This window comes from Plecotus auritus (genome assembly GCF_963455305.1).
Source record: "Plecotus auritus genome assembly, chromosome: 6".
Taxonomy (NCBI): domain Eukaryota; kingdom Metazoa; phylum Chordata; class Mammalia; order Chiroptera; family Vespertilionidae; genus Plecotus; species Plecotus auritus.
Window position 1 is genome coordinate 62,388,568 of NC_137773.1, and position 22,163 is coordinate 62,410,730.

A 22,163-nucleotide genomic window follows, 5' to 3' on the forward strand; every position below is an offset into this window, starting at 1 on the left:
GAAGGAAATTGTTTTAATTTTTTTTTCTCTTTAGCACCTGGTCTGACGGGAGTGGTTGGAGGTCGTCCAAAAGTGTGAGTTTATTGATGATATGCTAAAGTTTGCTTTTTCATATATTGCTCCCCTCACATCATTTTCCGGATAGGGAGTGAGAGCAGGGCAGGTCTGGGGTCCTAAGCCTGTCCTCCTGGTGCATCTTGTTCATTAACTCTCCTGAGACTCCTGGGAGCCTGTGGAGGCTCTTGAACTGTAAGCTGACCTTATCTGAGAAGCACCTGTGCTGATCCTGGATGACTCAGGAAGGTGAATTGGTCCCTGGGGTTAAAGTTCTCATGAGATAAATGGCTTTTCTAGGGAGTAGAAAAATAAGGCTGAGCTAATCTGGTTTCCCAACCACTAATTTACAGCGTGGGAAATACAAGTTATTGACAAATAATGGAACCTTATTTAGCTTCATCTAACAAAATTAGAGGAAGGTGGCCATCTCGTTTAGGTTAGGACTTCTACCAGATTTGGTAGTTCTTTTCGTTAAAAAATGAAGTAAGTTCGTGTGCTGTAGTGGAATTTTCTAGCTGCTTTGTGTTCTATGCTTTGGCGATAAGATGTGGTATGTTAAGATTACTGGGTTCCAGTATGTATTTGTGTCAGTTTAATCAAGAATGCATGGATTCTCTTTCAATCTAAAAGTCTGATAAGGCAGAAAAAGAGCTTCAAAAGAGTTGTCTTGTACTGTTTATTCTTTTCTGTCCATTCTCTCCTGAACCCTCTACAACAAAAAGGGTTTCACCCCTATTGGTCCTTCAGAACTGCCCTTGACAAGGTCTCCCATACAAAGGTCGGTTGTTGTCATCATCTTACTTGCACCCTGAGCATAATTTGGCACTATTGGCCATGATTCTTCTCCTTTAAATGGTTTCTTAACTTGGCTTCCAAGGCACTAGCTTTCTGTGGATGTCTCTTGCCTTGTTGTCAGAAACTACTCCATCTCCTTTGCTGGATCTTCCCCTCCCCCCTCCCCCCCCCCCACCCCCCAGCTTCAAGACATTGCAGTGCCTCAAGGCATTGACCTCCCTTCTTTACTACCTACACTTGCACCTCTGATGAGTTCATTTTATCTTTACCTTTAAATACCACTTTTATGCCAATGGCTGTCAAATTCATTTCTCTAGCTCCTTTGTCTTCCTTGGTCCCTAAACTCACATACTATCTGTTTACTTAATAACTCCCATTTGGATGCCTAGTAAACATCTCAAGCTTAACATGTCCCAAACTCAACTCCACAATCCCCATCCAACTAGTCCACCCTCTTTTCAGCTAATGGCAACTTCAAGCCAAAAACTTTCATGTCATCCCTGACTACTTCCTTTTCTCATGTCTTATATACATGCCAGTTCTGTATCAAAAGTTGTCAGAAGTTCTTTGTCAAAATATTTCAAAAGTCTGATCACTTATCACCCTCACTATGACCACCCTGGTTGCAGCCACCATCATCTCTGGCTTGAATTATTGCAATAATCTCCTAATGTGTCTCCCTGGTTCTAGTTCCCACTGTAATCTGTTCTCAAAATAGAGTGACTGTTTTTATTTTTAAGTTTTGTTGTTGTTATTGACACTATTACAGATGTCTCCCATTCCCTCCCCCGCTTTGCTCACCTCCACCCAGCCCCCACCACCTTCCCCTGGCCTTCCCCACTGTTGTCTGTGTCCATGGGCTATGAGTATATGTTCTTTCTTTAAACATGTAAGCCAGATGATATCACTCCTTTGTTTCAGATCTTTACTCTTACCTTGAGTAGATGCTGAAGTCCTGAAGATGGTCTAGCAGGTTCTGCCCAATCTCTGTTCTCCAGTCTCCACCCTCTCCCAGGCACTCACTCTCCTGCAGCCTCCCATACTGGCCTCACTTCCAGGTTGCCTCCAGGTCTTTGCACTTTCTCCTCACTCTGACTCAAATGCTCATGGCTCCCTCCCTCACTTCAGGTCTTAGCCCAAAAGTTCTTTTCTCTAGGAGAACAACCTGACCACACTATTTAATATTACCTAAGATCCATTAACACTTTCTGTCCCCCTACTGTGCTTTAATTTTTTTTAGGGCACTTATTATCATCTGACCTACTATCTATTTTACTAATTTATATTCTTTATTATTTTTTCAAATAAATTTTCAATTTCTTGTTCTCTCCCTTCTTCCAGCACTCCCATGAGGCAAATGTTGGTACCCTTGAAGTTGTCTCAGAGGCTCCTTACACTATCTTCATTTTTTTTTTTTTTGGATTCTGTTTTCATTTTGCTGTTCTGGTTGGGTGTTTTATGCTTCCTTATATTCAAATCACTGATTTGATTCTTGGCTTCATCTAATCTACTATTGACTCCATGTAAACTTTTCATTTCAGTTAGTATATCCTTCATTTCTGACTGGTTCTTTTTTATGGTTTCCATATTCCTTTTTATGCTGTTGAAGTTCTCATTAAGTTCATTGGGCATCCTTATAACCGGTGAACTCGGTACCTAATAGATCACCTGTCTCCATTTTGTTTAGTTCTTTTTTTCTGGAGTTTTGTTCTTTTCTTGCATCTGGGACATGTTTCTTTGTCTCCTCATTTTGGCATCCTAACTGTGTTTGTTTCTATGTATTAGGTAGAGCTGCTACATCTCCCAGGCTTGGTAGAGTGGCCTTATGTAGTAGGTGTTCTGTAGGGTCCAGTGGCACAGCCTCCCCCATCACCCAAGCTGGAAACTCCAGGTGCACCCCTCTCGCCCTGTGTGCGGTGTACACCCTCCTGTTATAGGTGAGACTTGATTGCTGTTGACACATCAATGGGAAGGCTTTACCCCCATGACCATCTGCTGTAAGGATGGGCTGGGGCCACGGACCTCCCACCATCATGGAGGATCAATGAAGTCAGGAACCAAAGAATATGTACTGAAATTCCGTTTATACAAAGTTCAAAAAACAGGCAAAAATAAACTCATGTTTGGGGATACACGCTTGGGTAGAAGAACTATAAAGAAAAGCAAGGAAATTATTTTCATCAGTGTCAGGATAGTGATTAGCTCTGTCGGGTGACTGGGAGAGACAGGAGGGAACCTTCTCAGCTGCAGGCAGCAATCTGTTTCTTGACATTAGTGGTGATTATATGGATGTTGTTTTGTGATAAATCATTAAACTGTACATGTTTGTTCCTTGACCTTTTCTCTATAAATATTATATTTCACTATAAAAAGGTTTAAAAATATTTAAGGATCCCAAGTAGTTGGTCCCATAAACTTAATCTTATATACCACACAATTTAATAATAACTTACTTTGTCTCTAGTTTCAACTCTTAGTCAATTCAGTCCACAAATATTCAATGCTTTCTCTAGGTCTGTGTTTCTTTCCTGTTTACTAGTATAACTTTTGTGGGTTTTTCTTATACTTTGTTGTCTGTCCACATTAGATAAGTCGATTTCCTTCTGACCCTTGTATTTGTTATTTAGGTTAAACTTAAATATTAGGTCACACTAAAGGCCATTTATCTCTGTCCATGTCTAGAAATTATTCCCTGGCTCCATGCAGACTTCTTTCAGGTCTTACAGGAGACTGACTGAAGGAATGGTGAAAATCCAGAGTTTGTACTAGAAAAACAAGTTTTTCATTTAACTTTTAGTGACCCACTAATGCTTGGCTTTTGTGTATATAAAGGCACTTTCTGACGAAGAAATGTAAGTGCTCCTTGGTATGCTCAAAGGGAAATTGATTGGTGTATATGGTCAGTAAGAAAACCAGGTAGAGGTGGGTCAGGCATGACAAGTGAGTGGAGGTCTGAAAACCCGACCTCCCTTTTTTCTGAGCCCTCAGATTTGTAAATCTAATGTTTATTGTCCCTTCTTTTGTATTATATTCTAGATCTCCTGTTCTAAAACCATTTTTCTTCCTGTATCCCAAAAAAAAGGTTAAGGTAAGAAAGACTCCTCAATCTGCTTCAGTAGTATCTTAATCATACTTTCAAGCATATGTGATACTGGTATTTTTTGGAGAGATTAGTTTTGACAAGTATTGTTTAACTGTACTGTTCATTTCATTAAAAGATAAAAACTGTTAACGGTCATGGTTGCAGAATGGGTCACTCTAATTACCTGATTGTTCCTATTATGTGAAGATTAACCCTCCCCAAGAAGTGGATCTGTCTTGACTTAGATGGGTGGACTACACATTATTGCATCTGCATTTTTTCCCAGGGTTACAAGATTGTACTGGATATTGTCTTGGTTGTTCACTGTTAAATATATTGTACTTTGCCAGTTACCTTCTATCTAGGAATCCAGATAGCACTCACAGTGAAAATATATTCATAAAATGTAAATGTCTCTGATAATTTAAATTAAACAGAAAAAAAGGAAAAATAAATGTTTCTAAACCTTCACACATAAAACTTTAGGAGCCAAAGCACTCCTGAAAACAATGAATTTCTTTAAAAAGTGATTGTCAAAATAATCAAGTGCTTCTGAATTTTTTAGTCAGCAAAATTAGGAGTTTTTTAAAACTAACATTTAATGCTAATAAATTATATGAAGGAAGGGATCATATCTATCTTGTTTACCACTATAGCCCAGCACAATACTGGCACATCATAGGTGTCAAAAATATTTTTAATGGATGAAGCTCATTGTGTTAGGCAACATTATGTATGCTATTTTATTTAATCTTCACAGTAATATTAAAAGTTAGGTTTTGCTATCCCCATTTTATTGATGAGGAAATTGATTCTCAAGGAGGAGAAAAGAATTCCCCAAGGTCACGCAGACACCACCTAGAAAATGGCAGACATGGGAATCAAACTATGATGTGCCTGACTCCAAATCTGACATTTATTTGACGATGACACTCATTTGAGCAAAGACAGCTAGTTACCTTCCCAACAGCCATTTCCCTCCTCATCCTTCATTAGAGTCCTAATTTTGTCTTAGTGTCCTATTCCCTCAGGTGACTCAGGTAAATCCTGATTGGTCTAAGCCCGTCGTTGGCAAACTGCGGCTCGTGAGCCACATGCAGCTCTTTGGCCCCTTGAGTGTGGCTCTTACACAAAATAACATGGCCTGGGCGAGTCTATTTTAAAGAAGTGGCGTTAGAAGAAGTTTAGGTTTAAAAAATTTGGCTCTCAAAAGAAATTTCAATCGTTGTACTGTTGATATTTGGCTCTGTTGACTAATGAGTTTGCCGACCACTGGTCTAAGCCAAAATAATGCTCCCATTACCTATGCCTGCCTGTGACCAGTTGAAATATAACCTGGCTGGGTCATTGAGATTGGAGATAAATATTCTTTTTCTTTTTTAAATATACTTGTATTGATTTCAGAGAAGAAGGGAGATGGAGAGAGAGATAGAAACATCAATGATGAGAGAGAATCATTGATCGGCCCCCACTGGGGATTGATCCCGCAACCCCGGCATGAGCCCTAACTGGGAATTGAACTGTGACCTCCTGGTTCATAGGTCGACACTCAACCATTGAGACACACCGGCCGGCAGGGAAATATTCTTATGGATGGCGGTAGGGTGAGGGTTCTAGGAAAGGATTTTTCATTTTGTTTTGTTTGCCTCTTTAACAAAGAAACACAAGGGAAAAGCAGACCTTTCTCTGACTCCTAAGTGTTGATATGGGGGATGTGATGCCTAGAGCTGTTGCGGTCATCTTGCTGCCACGAGGGGAGCTAGCAGGCCATCTTAGATGCCTGATGTGCTGCTGGCCTCCCAGTGTTGCTCAATAAGTGGTAACTGTCAGTCACGTCCTTGCGTTTTACTCAGGTAGTTACTTCAGAGCTTGAGCCACCAACCAGCTAACTGGAGTGTCCAGTCACTATCTTATTGACATTGTCAAAACGAATTACACCTCAATTTTAAATATCTCTTTTCTAAATGGACATATAAAATGAAATGTTATTCTAGTTTTTATCATTATTTTATGGAAATGGGATGTCTTCACTTATTCAGGAATTCACTATTTACTGGTGCCAGTTACTGGGGAGCAATGGTAAATACTTGAATACACACAAAGAAGAACAAAGAGAGACATTCCATCGGCCTGGTTAGGAAGGAGAAGAGTCAGGGAAAGGTCAAGGAAATCTCTACACTGGAGCTGACAAGAAGAGACATTTGAACTGAACTCTAAAAAGCCAGAAGGAATTATCGAGGTTGGAAACAAAAAAAAGGGCATTTTCTGCAAAGGAGGTAGCATAGGAGATGCATGGTTCTGAGAGAATATGGCACAGTGAAGGAAGTACAAGTAATTGGGTATATAGAATACAGGTTGGACAAATCTAGAAAGAAACCTAGAGAGGTGAGCAGGGCCCTGGTCACAGAGGGCCTTGGGGCCAAGCCATATATCAGAAAGCAGTAGGGAGTTACTGAAGGATAGTAAGGGAACATGATGGTACCTGAACTTTGGGAACATCACTTTGGCAGCAGAAAAGAAAAATTTTTGGAGGAGAGAAAGGGAATGATTAGAGATAAGTAAAGCAGAGAAAAATGAACCGAAGCTTTTAGATTCAAGAGATATTTAGGAAGTGGTTTACATAGAACTTGGTGACTAGATATGAGACATGAGAAAGTAGTGGGTAGAAAGTTTGCAAGAAATGCAGAGCTGGCACGGGGCCGCGAAGGAGGCTGCCAGACTGTGCTGAGGGCTCAACTGAGCACAGAGACCATGAGATAAGGGCTCCAATGCACATAGTTGAGTGCTTTACTATGGTTTTAAGAGTAAGAAGGGCTGGGTTAATCCACATTTGGGTAAGTATTGCAGAAGGAAAATGGAGCAAGAGAAGTGAGAAGTTGGAGGTATTGTTTATTTTTTTAATGTGTTTTTATTGACTTTAGAGAGAGAGGAAGGGAGAGGAAGAGAGAAAGATAGAAACATCTGAAAGAGAGAAACGTTGATTGGCTTCTTCCTGCATGCCTTTTAGTGGGGATTGAGCCTGCAACCCTGTGACCTCTTGGCTCATGAGGCGATGCTTAAGCAACTGAGCCACACAGGCCAGGCAGAGGTATTAATTAAAGAGACAGGTTGAAGGACTAAACCAACCAGAAAAATGTCTAATACATGGAATGCAAGGATAGGACTTCAGTCTAATTCTGGTGGATAAGCAGCTCTAATTGGAACAATACGGATAACAGGAGCTTGTGGTAAGAAAGTTGAACAGTGTGGTTAAAGATGTTACAAGTGGAGTGGCTTCAGGTAACGACAAGGGAAAAAGGATGAGTTGTTAATATCTGTGTGGAGATGACGGTTATTGAGTTGAAGAAGCCAAGGTGTTGGATATTGGAAGAGTCATCTAGATGGCAGATTTGGGATGGAGGGAGAAATCATAAGCCATGTTCCAAGGTCTCTGATACATGTCAGGGAATGAGAACAAGAAGGGATGGAGGATAGTAAATTTGAAACGTACAAGTTTCAAAGGGAGGATTTTTATAGGGAATTGGAGGAGGTTGAATTGCCAAATGCTAATAGTTATTTAGCACTTATGGTGTTCCAGCTTCTGTTCTAAGTGATTTACATATACTAAACTTATTTAATTCTCACCTATGAGGTAAGTACTATTATTATCCCCATTTTCCAATGTGGAAACTGATGCTCTGAGACATTTAATATCTTGCTCAAAGTACACAGCCACAATTCCAGTCTAGGCTGCAAAGTTCACACTCTTACCCATGTCACTGACCTGTGAATTCCGCTGGACAAGCCCAGCTAGATCCTGTTGGTTAAGTGGTAAGTTCAAGAACAAATAGCCTCCACTGAAGAGTGTAGGGAGGAGGTAGTGTCTGCAGTGGGGAGCCATTCAAAAAAGGCAGAGCATGACTGGTCCCTGATAGCATCAATTTCTCTATCTTTTGTAGAGTCCATTCTGTTTAGTACGTAAACGTAATAGTGTGCCTTTGAACTATGTGTTAATATGTAAACTTCCTCAGGCCTTTTCAGAAGTGGGTGTGGTGTACTTTTAAAATAAATAGTAACATTAATTATTAACTATAAGTATTCAATTATGTAAAGGAATTCACTTGGATCTCTCAGAGAACTTATACAACATTCTGACTAAGAATGGCTAAAAAGAAACTAAAATATGCAATCTGGAAAAATACACTGCTCTACTTTTTCTCTGGCATTCCTAAGCTTTATGGCAACTAGTTTATTTGAGATTCATGACTACCTAATAGAAAAAAGTTCTTCTTATTTTTATTTTTGTTACCTGTCAGACATTGTCTTAAAAACCAAGAGCTCGAGGTTAGAAGGCATTATAACCCAAAGAAGCCTATTTTTTTTACTCAAATTAAGTTCTTTTTATTTCCTTAATTAAGGCCCAAAGAGTCTTTGAATAATGAGCTAATCTAATGAATCACTGAAAAATTAGCTTCTTTGCCTTATAGAGTTACTACTCTTCCTGAAAAGTGTAGCCCTAAGAAGCATAGACATGAGGAAAATATAAGTTCATACAAAAAGAAATTTATGGTGTAATTATAAACTAACTGTACCAGGGACTCCTAATGGGAAGGCTGCATGTCACAATTACATTTGAGAACTCTGGTACATATAAAATAGGCTCTTTCAAAATGTAATTCCATTTTCATTTAGAAATGCATCTACCGAAATGAAGCATAATGCACACAGGTTATGTTGATCATGAATGGGATCATGGATAGTTTAATCCAAATTAAGAGTAGATTTGTCAGATATAGAGTCTCCATCAAGTAATTTGTGAAACCAAATTATTATTATTACTAGACACCCGGTGCACGAAATTCGTGCATGGGGGGTGGGGTGTCACTCAGCCCAGCCTGCACCATCTCCAATCTGGGACCCCTCGAGGGGTGTCCGACTGCCCGTTTAGGCCCGATCCCTCTCACAATCCAGGACTTCTGGCTCCCAACTGCTCGCCTGCCTGCCTGCCTTCCTGATTGCCCCTAACTGCTTCTGCCTGCCAGCCTGATCACCCCCTAACCCAGCCGTGGGCAAACTACGGCCCGCGGGCCAGATCTGGCTGTTCTATCCAGTTCTCTTGCTCTCCCCTCTTCTCCTTTACTTTGAATTTATATTAGTTCACACAAACACTCCATCCATGCTTTTGTTCCGGCCCTCCGGTACAGTTTAAGAACCCATTGTGGCCCTCGAGTCAAAAAGTTTGCCCACCCCTGCTAACCACTCCCCTATCAGCCTGATTGATGCCTAACCACTCCCCTGCCAGCCTGATTGATGCCTAACTGCTCCCCTGCCAGCCTGATTGCCCCTAACTGTCCTCCCTTGCAGACCTGGTCATCCCTAACTGCCCTCCCCTGAAGGCCTGGTCACCCCTAACTGCCCTCCCCTGCAGGCCTGGTAACCCCTAACTGCCCTTCCCTGCAGGCCTGGTCCCCCCCAACTGCCCTTCCCTACAGGCCCGGTCGCCCCCAACTTCCCTCCTCTGCTGGCCTGGTCACCCCTAACTGCCCTCCCCTGCTGGCCTGATTGCCCACAACTGCCTTCCCTTGCAGGCCTGGTCCCTCCCAACTGCCCTCCCCTGCTGGCCATCTTGTGGCAGCCATCTTGTGTCCACATGGGGGCAGCCATCTTGAGTGTTGGAGTGACAGTCAATTTGCATATTACTCTTTTATTAGATAGGATAGAGGCCTGGTGCACAGGTGGGGGCCAGCTGGTGTGCCCTGAAGAGTGTCCCGGATCAGGGTGGGGGTTCCCTTGGGGCATGGGGCGGCCTGGGCGAGGGGCCTGTGGTGGTTTGCAGGCTGGCCACGCCCCCTGGTGACCCAAACAGAGGCCTTGGTATCTGGGATTTATTTATCTTCTATAATTGAAACTTTGTAGCCTTGAGTGGAGGCCAGGGCCGGCCAGGGCGGGCGGGAAGCTTGGTTTCCTCCATCACTGGGGGCAACCCAAGTCTCCTGCTTGCTCCAGCTCCCTGGCCGCCGCCATATTTGTTGGGTTAATTTGCATACTTGCTCCGGATTGGCTGGTGGGTGTGGTTTGTGGGCGTAGTGGAGGTACGGTCAATTTGCATGTTTCTCTTTTATTGGATAAGATTCACCTGAAAGGTTCAGAGAGGCAGCTTTTGAAAGGTTCTTAGTGAAGCTTTGGTTTCTAAAAAAAACTACAGTTTATAGACTGAATAGTTTCTACACAGGGGAGAGAAGAGAAATTGGAGCATTGTTAGTAAAAAAAAAAAAAAAAAAAAGATTACCCTTTATTTCTACTACCACTCCATTCTTTGAAAAAAAGTAAAGGCAGTGAAATTCAACACAGACCAGTTTATCTGATGCTTTTTCAGTGTCCAATTTGCAAGGCTCTGAGTTCCCTGGCTAAACTGTAGCCATATGGTGGGGCGGTGGGAGGGGTAGGTAGAAATAAGTTGCAGTCTTTCCCTTCAGGTTGCTAATAATATATTTGAATTTTATGTTTATTGTTCTCTTGCTTGTTTAAATGGTTTTGCCACTTATTTATAAATTCCTAAACAATCTGTTGCTGAGTTTACATAATTTTGAACTATTTTATATAAGTGGAATCAAGCTCTCTTGTTCTGTAACTTAGCTTGTTTTTTTCACTCAAAATTATCTTCTGAGATTTATCAGTGTTGAGGCATAGATCAATCATTTATTCATTCTTCATCACTATTGAGTTTCATTTTATGAATATGCTATAATTTACAAAGTTATTTTTGTTTTACAAGAACGCTGAAATTTTTGTAGGTTTTTGCTTGTCCGCTTTGCTCTTACACACATGGCTGCCTTGAACACCCTTGTACATCTGGTACTTACGTGCAAAAGTTTCTCTAGTTATTTACTGGTACCTAGAGGGAGAATTGTTGAATCATTGGGTATGTGCCTCTTTATCTTTGTTTCTAGATAATGCCAACTTGTTTTCCCAAGTATTAATTTACACTCATCCCTTCAGAGTCTCTCCAACACTTGGTATTAGCCAACTTTTGAATTATTTCCAGTGTGATTAGTACAAAGTAATATTTCATGTAGTTTTAATTTGCATTTTCCATGTGTTTATTACCCATCCTCTTGCTTTTCTGGAAATGCCCATTTGTATACTTTGCCCTTTTTTTCTGAGAGGTGTGTGTGTGTGTGTGTGTGTGTGTGTGTGTGTGTGTGTGTGTGGTCTATCTTTTCTTAATGCTTTTTAAAAAAAAATTGATTTCAGAGAGAGGAAGGGAGGGGGAGAGGGCGATAGAAACATCAATGAGACAAAATCATCGATCAGCTGCCTCCTGCACGACTGGGGATCAAGCCTACTACCCGGCATGTACCCGGACCAGGAATTGAACAGTGACCTCCTGGTTTATAGGTTGAAGCTCAACCACTGAACCACTGTAGCTGTGCTCAATTTTTTTTTTTATTCATTCAAAGACCAATACTTGGCTTTTTTATTTGCTTTATTGTAAATTTACTCTTATTTCATTAGTATTTGCTCTTGCCTTTATTATTTCTACTTTCATTGTATCTGTTTTGATGATCTTTTTCTAATTTCTTATGTTGAGTGCTTACCACATTAATTTTCAATCTTTCCTCTTTTCACGTAGGGAATTAAGGCTATAAATATCTCTCTAAGTGCTATAATATGTAGGTTCTACATACTTTAAAATGTTATGTTTTCATTTTCTTTTCTAACTTTTATTATGTTCCTTTTTTTGCTCATGAATTGTTTAGATGTATATTTAGATGCACAAACAATTATAGCAAGTTTGCAGGATACAAGTAATCCAAAAGCCAATCATTTTACTATATACCAACAATGAACAAGTGAAATTTGAAAAAAAAATGCTACTTACATGAGCAGGCAAAAGATAAAACACTTAGATCTAAAGCTAACAAAATATATGTAAGATATGTATGAAGGAAACTGTAAAACGTGTGAAAGAAATTAAAAAAAAAACTATAAATGGAGAGATAGCCCCTATTCACACATAAGAAGACTGAATATTATCAAGAGAGAGTTTTTCCCAACCTGATTTATAGATTCAATGCAATCATAATAAAAATCCCAGCAAGTTATTTTGTGGATGTCAACAAACTGATTCTAAAGGACCCTAATTTAAACTATGGACTTTGGTGATAATGATGTGTCAGTGTAGGTTCATTGATTGTAACAAATTTTACTTCCTGGTGCAGGATGTTGATAGTGGGGAAGGTATGCATGTGTGAGGATAATGGTATATGGAAACTCTGTACTTTTTGCTTAATTTTACTGTGAAAATCAAACTGCCCAAAAAATAAAGTCTTAAAAATGAGGGTTTTTTTCTCCCCTAAGTTTGGAAGATAATTTTACTAGGAATATCTGTAGGATGAAAGTTATAACACTTGGATTATTCCCACTATTGCTGCTGAAAAATCAGCCGTTAGTTTGGCAGCCCTTCAGTGGTCAATGTCTCTTTTCTGTTCTGGCTTTTTTTTTCTTTGGCATTCTGTCCTTTCAACATGTTGTGCCTAGGTATCCATTTCTTATTACTTGGTTTGGAATTCATTGGGTTTCATTGCATCAGAGAATTTGTTCTTTCATTCATTCTGGAAATTTGTAAGCTGTTATCTCTCTGAATAATTACTTTTCCCTTTCTATTTTTTCCTTTAATTCCAATGAAGTACTAGTATGTGGGACTCTTACTCTTCCCCAAAAACAAACTTCTTAGAGTTACTTCATCTTTGTCAAAAGCCGTAGAAAATATATCCTATGTAGGAGTTTCTGGACTTGCCCTTATAGTCCACTCCAACCATGACCTTCCTGAATTGTCCTCCATTGTGAAAACCATTTACTTAGAGTTGGAAAAAAAATACAATAACACAAAATAATGTTTCCCATTGGTGGGATTCATAGTAACCTGATTTTTGGCAATATGGCTGCCAAGCTTTAATTATAACTAGAGGCCCAGCACACACGAAATCGTGCATAAGTAGCTCACTTCTGCTTACCTCAGCTGGCCGCCCCGTCCATCGCTGCTTGTAGCTTGCGCCCCACCCCACCCCGCCTGCTGCGAGAGCTGCTGCTCGTTTGGTCGTGACGGAGTTACAGCGTGACAGCCACAGGCCTTTTAAATAAGAGACTAGAGGCCCGGTGCACGAAATTCGTGCATGGGGGGGTGTCCCTCAGCTCAGCCTGCACCCTCTCCAATCTGGGACCCCACGAAGGATGTCTGACTGCCCGTTTAGGCCCAATCCCACCGGACATCCCTCTCACAATCCAGAACTGCTGGCTCCCAACTGCTTGCCTGCCTGCCTTCCTGATTGCCCCTAACCACTTCTGCCTGCGAGCCTGATCACCCCCTAACAACTCCCCTGCCAGCCTGATTGATGTCTAATTGCTCCCCTGCCAGCCTGTTTGCCCCCAACTTCCCTCCTCTGCCATCCTGGTCACCCCTAACTGCCCTCCCCTGCAGGCTTGATCGCCCCCTACTGCCCTCCCCTGCTGGCCATCTTGTGGTGGCCATCTTGTGTCCACATGGGGGAAGGATCTTTGACCACATGGGAGCAGTCATCTTTTGTGTTGGAGTGATGGTCAATCTGCATATTACTCTTTTATTAGATAGGATAGAGGCCTGGTGCATGGGTGGGGGCCAGCTGGTTTGCCCTGAAGGGTGTCCCGGATCAGGGTGGGGGTTCCCTTGGGGCGTGGGGCGGCCTGGGCAAGGGGCCTGTGGTGGTTTGCAGGCCGGCCACGCCCCCCGGTGACCCAAGCGGAGGCCCTGGTATCTGGGATTTATTTATCTTCTGCAATTGAAACTTTGTAGCCTGGAGCGGAGCCAAGCCTCCTGCTTGCTCCCTGGCTGCAGCCATTTCTGTTGGGATTTATTTATCTTCTATAATTGAAACTTTGTAGCCTTAAGCGGAGGCCAAAGCAGGCCAGGGCTGTGGAAACTTGGCTTCCTCCATTGCCAGGGGCAACTCTAGCCTCCTGCTCTCTCCAGCTTCGTGGCTGCCACCATTTTTGTTGGGATTAATTTATCTTCTATAATTGAAACTTTGTAGCCTTAAGCGGAGGCCTGGGCCAGCCAGTGTGTGCAGAAAGCTTGGCTTCCTCTATCGCCGGGGAAACCCAAGCCTCCCTCCTGCTCTCTCTGTGGCCGCAGCCATCTTGATTGGGTTAATTTGCATACTCGATCCTGATTGGCTTGTGGGCATGGTTTGTGGGTGTAGTGGAGTGATGGTTAATTTGCATATTACTCTTTTATTAGATAGGATAGTATTAATGCCCTAACGGGTTTGTCTCAGTGGATAGAGCGTCGGCCTGCAGACTCAAGGGTCCCAGGTTCTATTCCGGACAAGGGCATGTACCTTGGTTGTGGGCACATACCCAGTAGGGAGTGTGCAGGGGGCAGCTGATCGATGTTTCTCTCTCATCGATGTTTCTAACTCTCTATCCCTCTCCCTTCTTCCCTGTAAAAAATCAATAAAACATATTTTAAAAAAGGAGAGATAGTATTGAAACATTAGGTGACCCAGTCTTGTTATGGGAAATGATGGAACTGTTTCATGATGGAAATGGAGTGGGTAGTATCACCAATCAGTGCCACCTGCAGATTTTTTATATAGTTACCATAAATTTGGAAATTTGGGGCATAACAAGTTGATAAGGAGTTTCTAGGGCTGCCAATATATGGCATAAACTTAAAGCTAATTTTTAAAAGAGATTTACAACTCACTTTTATCAATTGGTTTCAAAAAGCTTCCTCTTCACCCATTAATAAAAAGATAACCCCTAATTAGCTCCTCAGAGGCTACTATGAAGTCATAAACAATAGGGAAATGTATATTAAGCTAATTACCAGCTAATGAAAGTCTCCATCTGGAAGTATTTGAAAGATAGCTTATCAGAACAAATATTCAAATGTATCTGCTTCAGTATATTTCTCAACATTTGGAAGGAACATATGCTGAATAAGAACCTGTAAGTAAGCACCATATCCACTTTTGCCAAATTACCATCTAACATTATTGAAACCTGTTATTGTCAGGGATCTCGGTTTTGTCCAGAACTTGCAATGGCAAAAAACAACAAGCCACCAATCCTTCCTTTGCATATTAAAGTAACAGTGGCACAGTTCAGTCAGTTGTTTTGCCTTAGTGCCCTTAAACAAGAAAAACTAAGCAGCAATTTTAAGCAGGCTGGACAGGATGGGAGGAGAATAAGGTTTCCCTTTGTTTAGATGGAACAGCATGGAGACAAAAAAATAATTCAGGGGTAAGCACAGAATACCTTTCCAGCTGATAGTTACTACTTGCCTACTTTATACAGCGTGGTTCGGATTCTCACAACACCTGCATTGGTCATGAGGAAGATCAAAAATAATTGCATGGGCCACCTTGGAAATAACTAAAACTCATACAGTTTAGTACATTTATTGAGAGCTTGTATGTTGCAGGTGCTGGCTGTGCTAGGCATTAGGACAAAAAGAAGAAAAAGACATGGCTCCACCCTCATGTGCTTATATAAATGAATGCTTTCATATAAGTAAATTTAAGACATGCTATTCCCTGCCACAGTGTGACTTGACTGTACATGGATGTGTGAGCCAGGTTCACCACACCCTGATTCAAAGATGAGACTGACTAGTTATGACACAGAAAGCTCCATTGTGAGGCTCTGGCACTTGAGAGGTGTGCCTCAGATGAATTCTCTGAGGATTGGGTGAGGGAGCTGGAAATGCCCTTTCAGGGAAATTGTACTGATGAGGCAGCCATTAATATACAAGAAATAAAGAGTCTTTGATTCCAGTGTCAGCCTCAGGGCTCTACTTGCTAGTGCTTCTTTACCTTAGTTTTCCCCAGACTATCAGAGTTCATTGTCACTCTCCTCCCCGTCAACAAGCAGAGGCAGAACTGAGATAGGAATACTTACCCAGAAGCAGAAGAGAAGTTTGTAGGTTTTGGGGTTGGTTTGTTTATTTGTTTGTATGTTCGTTTGTTTGTTTTGCACTGAGAAGAATGAAAAAGCAATATGCTTCATGTAGTCCCATAAAAGCAGAACTTTTTAAAAAACTAGAATTAGTTTCAAAAACAGAACTTCTAAGGTGGGAGTCAAGAACTGACCAATTAATATTCCAATTAAACAAAATTATAAGTCCCTTCTTATTTATACAATCTTTTCCCCCCATTTCCTGGCTTAACAATTTTTTTTTCAGATTGATATCCACTTGATTAATGGAGAGCATATTGAAACCTTCCACGAAGATCTCATCTTTACACAGGACACATTGGCTTCACCAAATTTACCCAAGATAGCTGATGACCTAAAAGGTATGTTCATACTCTCTATCTGGTATGTTCTGCCAAATTAGTTATTCTTTCCATTTTTCATTACTTTTATTCTTCCAGTGTATTTTTAGCATCTGTAAAGATGATACGGCAAGTATGTAGGACACTTTGGCAGGAAGTCTTAGGGGAGGTGTGAGGGGAGTGTCTCAATAGAATATTCATCAGCTTTCTAGGTGTGCTCTTTCAGGGTCATGGTCTCCATGGATTAGTTGGTGCCAGGGCAGGGGGTTATTAGTCAACTAGAGGGCCGGTGCATGAAATTCATGCACAGGGATTTGGGGTCCCCTCAGTCCAGCCTGCACCCTCTCCAATCCAGACATTCCTCTCACAATCTGGGACCGCTGGCTCCTAACCATTTGCCTGCCTGACTACCTGATCACCCCTAAGTGCCCCCACCATCAGCCTGATCACTGCTAACCACCACTGCCTGCCGGCCTGATCACCCCCAACTGCCCCCACTTGCCGGCCTGGTTGTCCCCAACTGCCCCCCACTGGCCTGTTTGCCCCTAACTATCCCCCTCACTGACCTGGTCTCCCCATGCAGCCTGCTGGTGGTCAGTCATTTGGTCATCCCTCACTAACCTCCCTGCCGGCCTGGTCACCCCATGCAGCTGCTGTGTGGTTGTTACTGTTACTGTTCGGTCATCCCGTCTGGTCATGAGGGCCCTGGCTTTTTATATATATTGGGATGTAGCTGGTCCTGAGGCAGGTAAGGAGTCATTTGTCTGGTTTTGCTGCTTTTCTGGTCCTGGAGCTGAAATGCAACTGAGGCCTAGATGTTATCTCCTAGGGAGGAAAAGTCAGGGGAGGAGAAGTTACTCTGGGGATGAAGTCCTTGTTTTTCTCAGTTTTGCCCCTTGCTAGGCACCCAGGGCTTTCCACCCTGGGGACCTTCTGTATCTGGCTGTAAATTGCTCAGCTAGTTGTTGCGTTTTTTGGTCAGCTGTCTCAATTTGCCTATTCCACCTACTGAGGAATTTTTCTAGCTTCTTACTAACCTTCCTCAGTAACTGAAACAGGAATTGTGTTGTTAGGGGGCTGGTGTTAATCTTGGTAACAGAAATTTGTGCATATTGTAGCTGTGCAAAGTGCGTGTTACCAGAAAGGGGGCCTGGCCCTGAGCGGGTCTGCCTAGGGCCAGGCAGAAATGTGAGGGTTCCTGACCTCGTTCAGGAAAGATTTCACAAAGGAGTCCAGGTGGTTTTTAGAGACATTTATGAGAGCGGGGCACAATGAAACAAGGAAGGGCCTAGGACAGAAGAGGCAACAGGAGGGAGACTAGGTGGGGAAATGAGCCCAGATGGGGCTGCTTTGGCTCACTAAGTCAGAGAAAAGGGGGCCTTGGGGACAGGTTCAGGGGGTTAGCTCAGGACGAACTGCCACTGCCCACTGCCCTGGTTGCAAGTCTCATGAGGTCCTTTGGAGTTTAGGAGACGCATGCCTGTGGGGGAAGAACAGGTGCGGGGAGGAAAGGAAAGGATCCTCCTTCTTGAGAATTTTTAAAGGCTGGGAGTCTAGGAGGTCTTAGGGGAGGATCTCAATAGAATATTTTTCAACTTTATGCTAATGAACCAACGTGAGATTTATTCCCTTAACTTCATGTGTCCTTGGGTGTGGATGACTAGTGGCACTAATTGGATTTCTGCTGTCTATCTCCCTGAGTTGGGTGATTTAAGCTGTATTTTCTCTGGTTGGGGAGAAGTGCATACCATTTACTCTTAAGTGTACTTGGATACAGAAGATAGGATTTTGCAATTTACTAGATGGCTGTAAACTGCTTGGCCCTCTATCTGTCTCAGTTTCCCTATTCTGCTTGTCTTGGCTTACTAGCCTGTGCCATTAAGACTGCCTATATATTCAAAGGGGTAATACTATAATTGTACATGTGCTTCTTGGCCTAATTTTAATTACCTTATGCTTATGAAATTATCTTTGAAGATATTTTACAATTGAGAATTTATTCCCACTTGTTTGAAATGGTTTTCTTGCCCTAGCTGGTTTTGCTCAGTGGATAGAGCATCAGCCTACATACTGAAGGGTCTCTGGTTTGATTCCAGTCAAGGGCACATGCCTGGGTTGCAGGCTTGATCCCCAGTAGGTGGGCTGCAGGAAGCAGCCAATCAATGATTCTCTCTCATCATTGATGTTTCTGTCTCTCTCTCCCTCTCCCTTCCTCTCTGAAATCAATAAAAAATATATTTAAAAGAAAAAGAAAGAAATGGTTTTCTTACTAGTTCATTTTTAGGAGCTCTTACTGGTTTTTCATATTCTTTACCTTGATCTTGGTGAACTGGTAATTATTTCATGATACCCTGCATTAAATTAAATGCTGTTCAATCTTAGTGACTATATATACAGTTTTAGTCTCCCATGAAGATGAGATACAGAGTCTTAAAGAGTTATTATTCCCACAAAATCATCATAAAGATAAAAAATCTGAAATTTTCTGCTTCCCATTTGTTAAACAAAACTATAGATTTTTAACTTTCTAGCAATTAAGCAGTTATGCCCATTTACAGTGGTATGAATATCTCAATTAACATTGTCACCTACTGATTTTATTTTTGGTTTTATATAAAAATTGTATTTTTTTAAGCAGAACATACATCTATGCTTCATAAATGTTTAGTGTTCTTAGAACTCTGAAGAAACGCATATCCAACCTAGAGCGCTGAGCCTTCCCAAAGGGGATGATCTGATTGTGAACAATTAAGCTGATCTATGTAACTTTCCTGTTAGAACAACCACATTCCATATGACCATCTTCAATTTCCTTATATACCTCCATTGGTAGATCTACCAAGTGGCTCACTGACATATCGCTTAGAAGATCTGGCCTACACAAGAAGCGGGGACAAAGGCAACTCTGCAAATATAGGTACGTTTTTGTTTATAAAAGCCATTTTTTCACATCTCTAGAATTGGTTTCAGTCACTTAAGTTTTCATTTGGATTCAGATCATGAAAGTTTTTGTTTACTGCATCGGTGAAGGTATATTGAGTTGTCCAATGCCATCTAGCTATTTTCTTACTGACATAACAAACAAAAATGTGTGCTTCAGATGAACTGTGCCTTTCAATAATACATTTTCACAAAGAGATAAATCATTTAAACATACTTGGGGCCAGAAAATTGACTCCTATATCATAGTATTATAAGGCACTTATTGTATGAATTGGCCTGTTGACAAGAGCTCCCTTTTAATCTCCTTTTCCCTAATGTTCTCTAAATAGTACAATACCTTATTATCACACTTCCATTTTTCCTGATTTGTATATATTTCCTTTATTTATATATTTTTAAAGAATACCTCTCTACCTCTTAAAAATCCTTTCTCCTTTTTCTCTCCAGAAATTGCCAGATCCTTTTCTTTTCTCCTTAGAATACCTTCCCTGGTTCTTTTTCCTTTTTAACCTCATGGAATGCAATTTACTCATCTCTTTACTGAAATCCCAATACCCAGACTGTCACTTAATTAATGCCTTTAAGTGGACTGTAAATGCCTTTGTCTTTTAGGAAAAATAATATATCTAAACAAGAGTAGGCCTAAATCTCCATTGTCTAGTGAGTTTGCAAACTGAAAAGAATACAGGTGAACAAATAACAGGTGCCTATATCTGAAATCTTATAAACAATTACTCTGTTGACACTTTGTCTATTCCTGGGAGGCTGTCAGGATTATGGCCAAAGGCAGTTTGGTGTACTTCATCTTCACCATTACCTGCTGTATTTATTTGAGCTGTTTGAGCTGAGATAACTAAAAGAAATGGATTATCCAACCTTTTATTTCTGAACATTCCCTAAAACAATGATTTTCAACCTTTTTCATCTCAGGGCACATATAAACTAATTACTAAAATTCTGCGGCACACCAGAAAATATGTGTTTTTTTTTTTTGCCAATCTGACAAAAAATAGGTATAATTTTGATTGATTTACAACCACAACAACAAAAAATAGAAATAATAATTACCTACCTGTTTTGCTCCAAAATGACTTTTTAAAAGTCAGGTGCCTTTACTTGCATATAAGGATTTCTGGTATCAAGTATTAGCCAAGGAGATGCACCCTTACTTTGCGATGAACCAGTAAGTTGCATTTATGTGACCTATATATTTATGGTTCAAGACAGGGCATTCTTATCAGAGGGCTATTGCTGTGTTGGCTATTGTAATTTTTCTTATTTGACAATTTAAGGGAAAAGAGGTCAGTGCCCCTGACAAAATAGTCAGGTATTGCATGTTTTAAAAATTTTGCACCACATCAATGTGCCATGGCACACCCGTTAAATAGAGCAGTGAGCATGATTGTCAAGGTCATTGAATTCTGAAACTTACAGTCTTTTGAAGTTAATATTCTCACATTTTTTGTTTGATTTTGCATCATCTGCCATCCTCTCTTCTCAAATTGCAACTATTTGGCTTATGCTTAGTTTTAAAAATTGAAAGAATGAAAGTACATTTTCTTAGAATTTCATAATGCCCTTTGAAATCATTAGCGTTGCTAGACAAAATAAGGAATGCCTTGTTAAATTTGAATTTCAGTTAAATAATGAATATTTTTTAGTGTAAGTATGTCCCATGCAATGTTTAGATATGTCCTAAATTAGACATATCTAAATCTGGCAACCCTAAACTCTCTCTCTTCAAATCTCTTTTCCCCTTCACCATCCCATAATCAGATTAAGAGACTTCAAATTAGCAAGTCATTTTGATCAATCTTCAGCATATGTGCTTAGTAATGTGATGTTTTGTATACAATAGGCATCATAGCACGGCATCCTCTCTACTACCCATACTTAAAAAAATTTCTAACTGCTCAAGCCATAGAAGATTATTTCCAACATATTCTGCATAAAGAAGAACCTGGAGAAAATTCGGTGATAAGGTATGTTTCAACTTAAGTGATTGAATTACCACATTTATATTTGGGGCTTATAATAGTTGAGCATATTGATTTTCAATTAGGAGATCAATGGTTTTTATTTTGATTCTAGAACTTTTTTCTTTTGCCCATATTATGGGAGATACAAAATAACAGAAGACATGAATGCTATCTTTCAAAATGAATTGGTGGTCATGCTGAATTGACACTCTTTGAACACTAAAGTGACAAAATTTGAAGCAGCTAGAAGTCAACATAAGACCCTTTACCATATGCTAAAATTGGATGGTCCAAACATCAAACCTAGGAGATGGGAGAGAACTGTGTGTGACATGGACTAGGGAAAAATGTGAGAGAAATAGTGTATTGGCCCTTTAGGTGTTACCTCAGTGTGAGAATCTTAATATAGTTGTATATAGTTCCTATATGCCAGAGAAATTTATTAATAAGTAAAATGTAAATAGTCAAATTTTCTTAAAATTAAAGAATTTTTTAAAAGCATATGCAATATAATCAAAATATGGGATAATATATACATTTTAAAACTAAATTATGTATTATTTGATATGATTATATATATATATATATATGAGGTAATATGCAAATTAGGCCAGGACTCCGTAACGGTTCACGACTGCACAGAAAGAGGTGGTGCGTGCAGGTGAGGCCTGGAGCGGAGATGGAGACAGAGACAGGGGGGCCTGCCTGAGCCATCACAGCGACTCTGGCAGCCCAGAGCGGACACAGGCGGGGGGCCTGGGGGCCCTGGGGCTGGCTGAGCTGCTGCGCCGTCTTGGGCAGCCCCGGAGCGGACACAGGCAGGGAGGCAGGGAGGGCCTGGGATGGAAGTCAGGTGCAGGTCCTGGCTGCCCGCGGCACCAGTCAGGCCTGACTCCCGCGGTGGCCCATTGGGTGCCTCCTCGCACGGCAGGAAGTAGGGCGCCTCCTTGCGTGATTTCAGTCGCACACTGGGCCTCTAACGTTAAATATTTTTAAAGGTGATTGTTTTCC

The 22,163-nt window shown here is 41.0% G+C and overlaps 1 protein-coding gene across 1 annotated transcript in view; it reads left to right on the forward strand.

Moving 5' to 3' along the window:
- Window positions 1-22,163, forward strand: part of LOC308250944 (uncharacterized protein) — a 92,389-nt gene that overhangs the window by 45,812 nt on the left and 24,414 nt on the right. Inside the window, exons 14-18 of the mRNA XM_080673920.1 lie at window positions 35-74; window positions 3,889-3,940; window positions 16,137-16,251; window positions 19,064-19,147; window positions 21,032-21,155. Of these exons, the coding sequence (XP_080530046.1) occupies window positions 35-74; window positions 3,889-3,940; window positions 16,137-16,251; window positions 19,064-19,147; window positions 21,032-21,155 (415 nt within the window). The remainder of the gene's footprint in view (window positions 1-34; window positions 75-3,888; window positions 3,941-16,136; window positions 16,252-19,063; window positions 19,148-21,031; window positions 21,156-22,163) is intronic.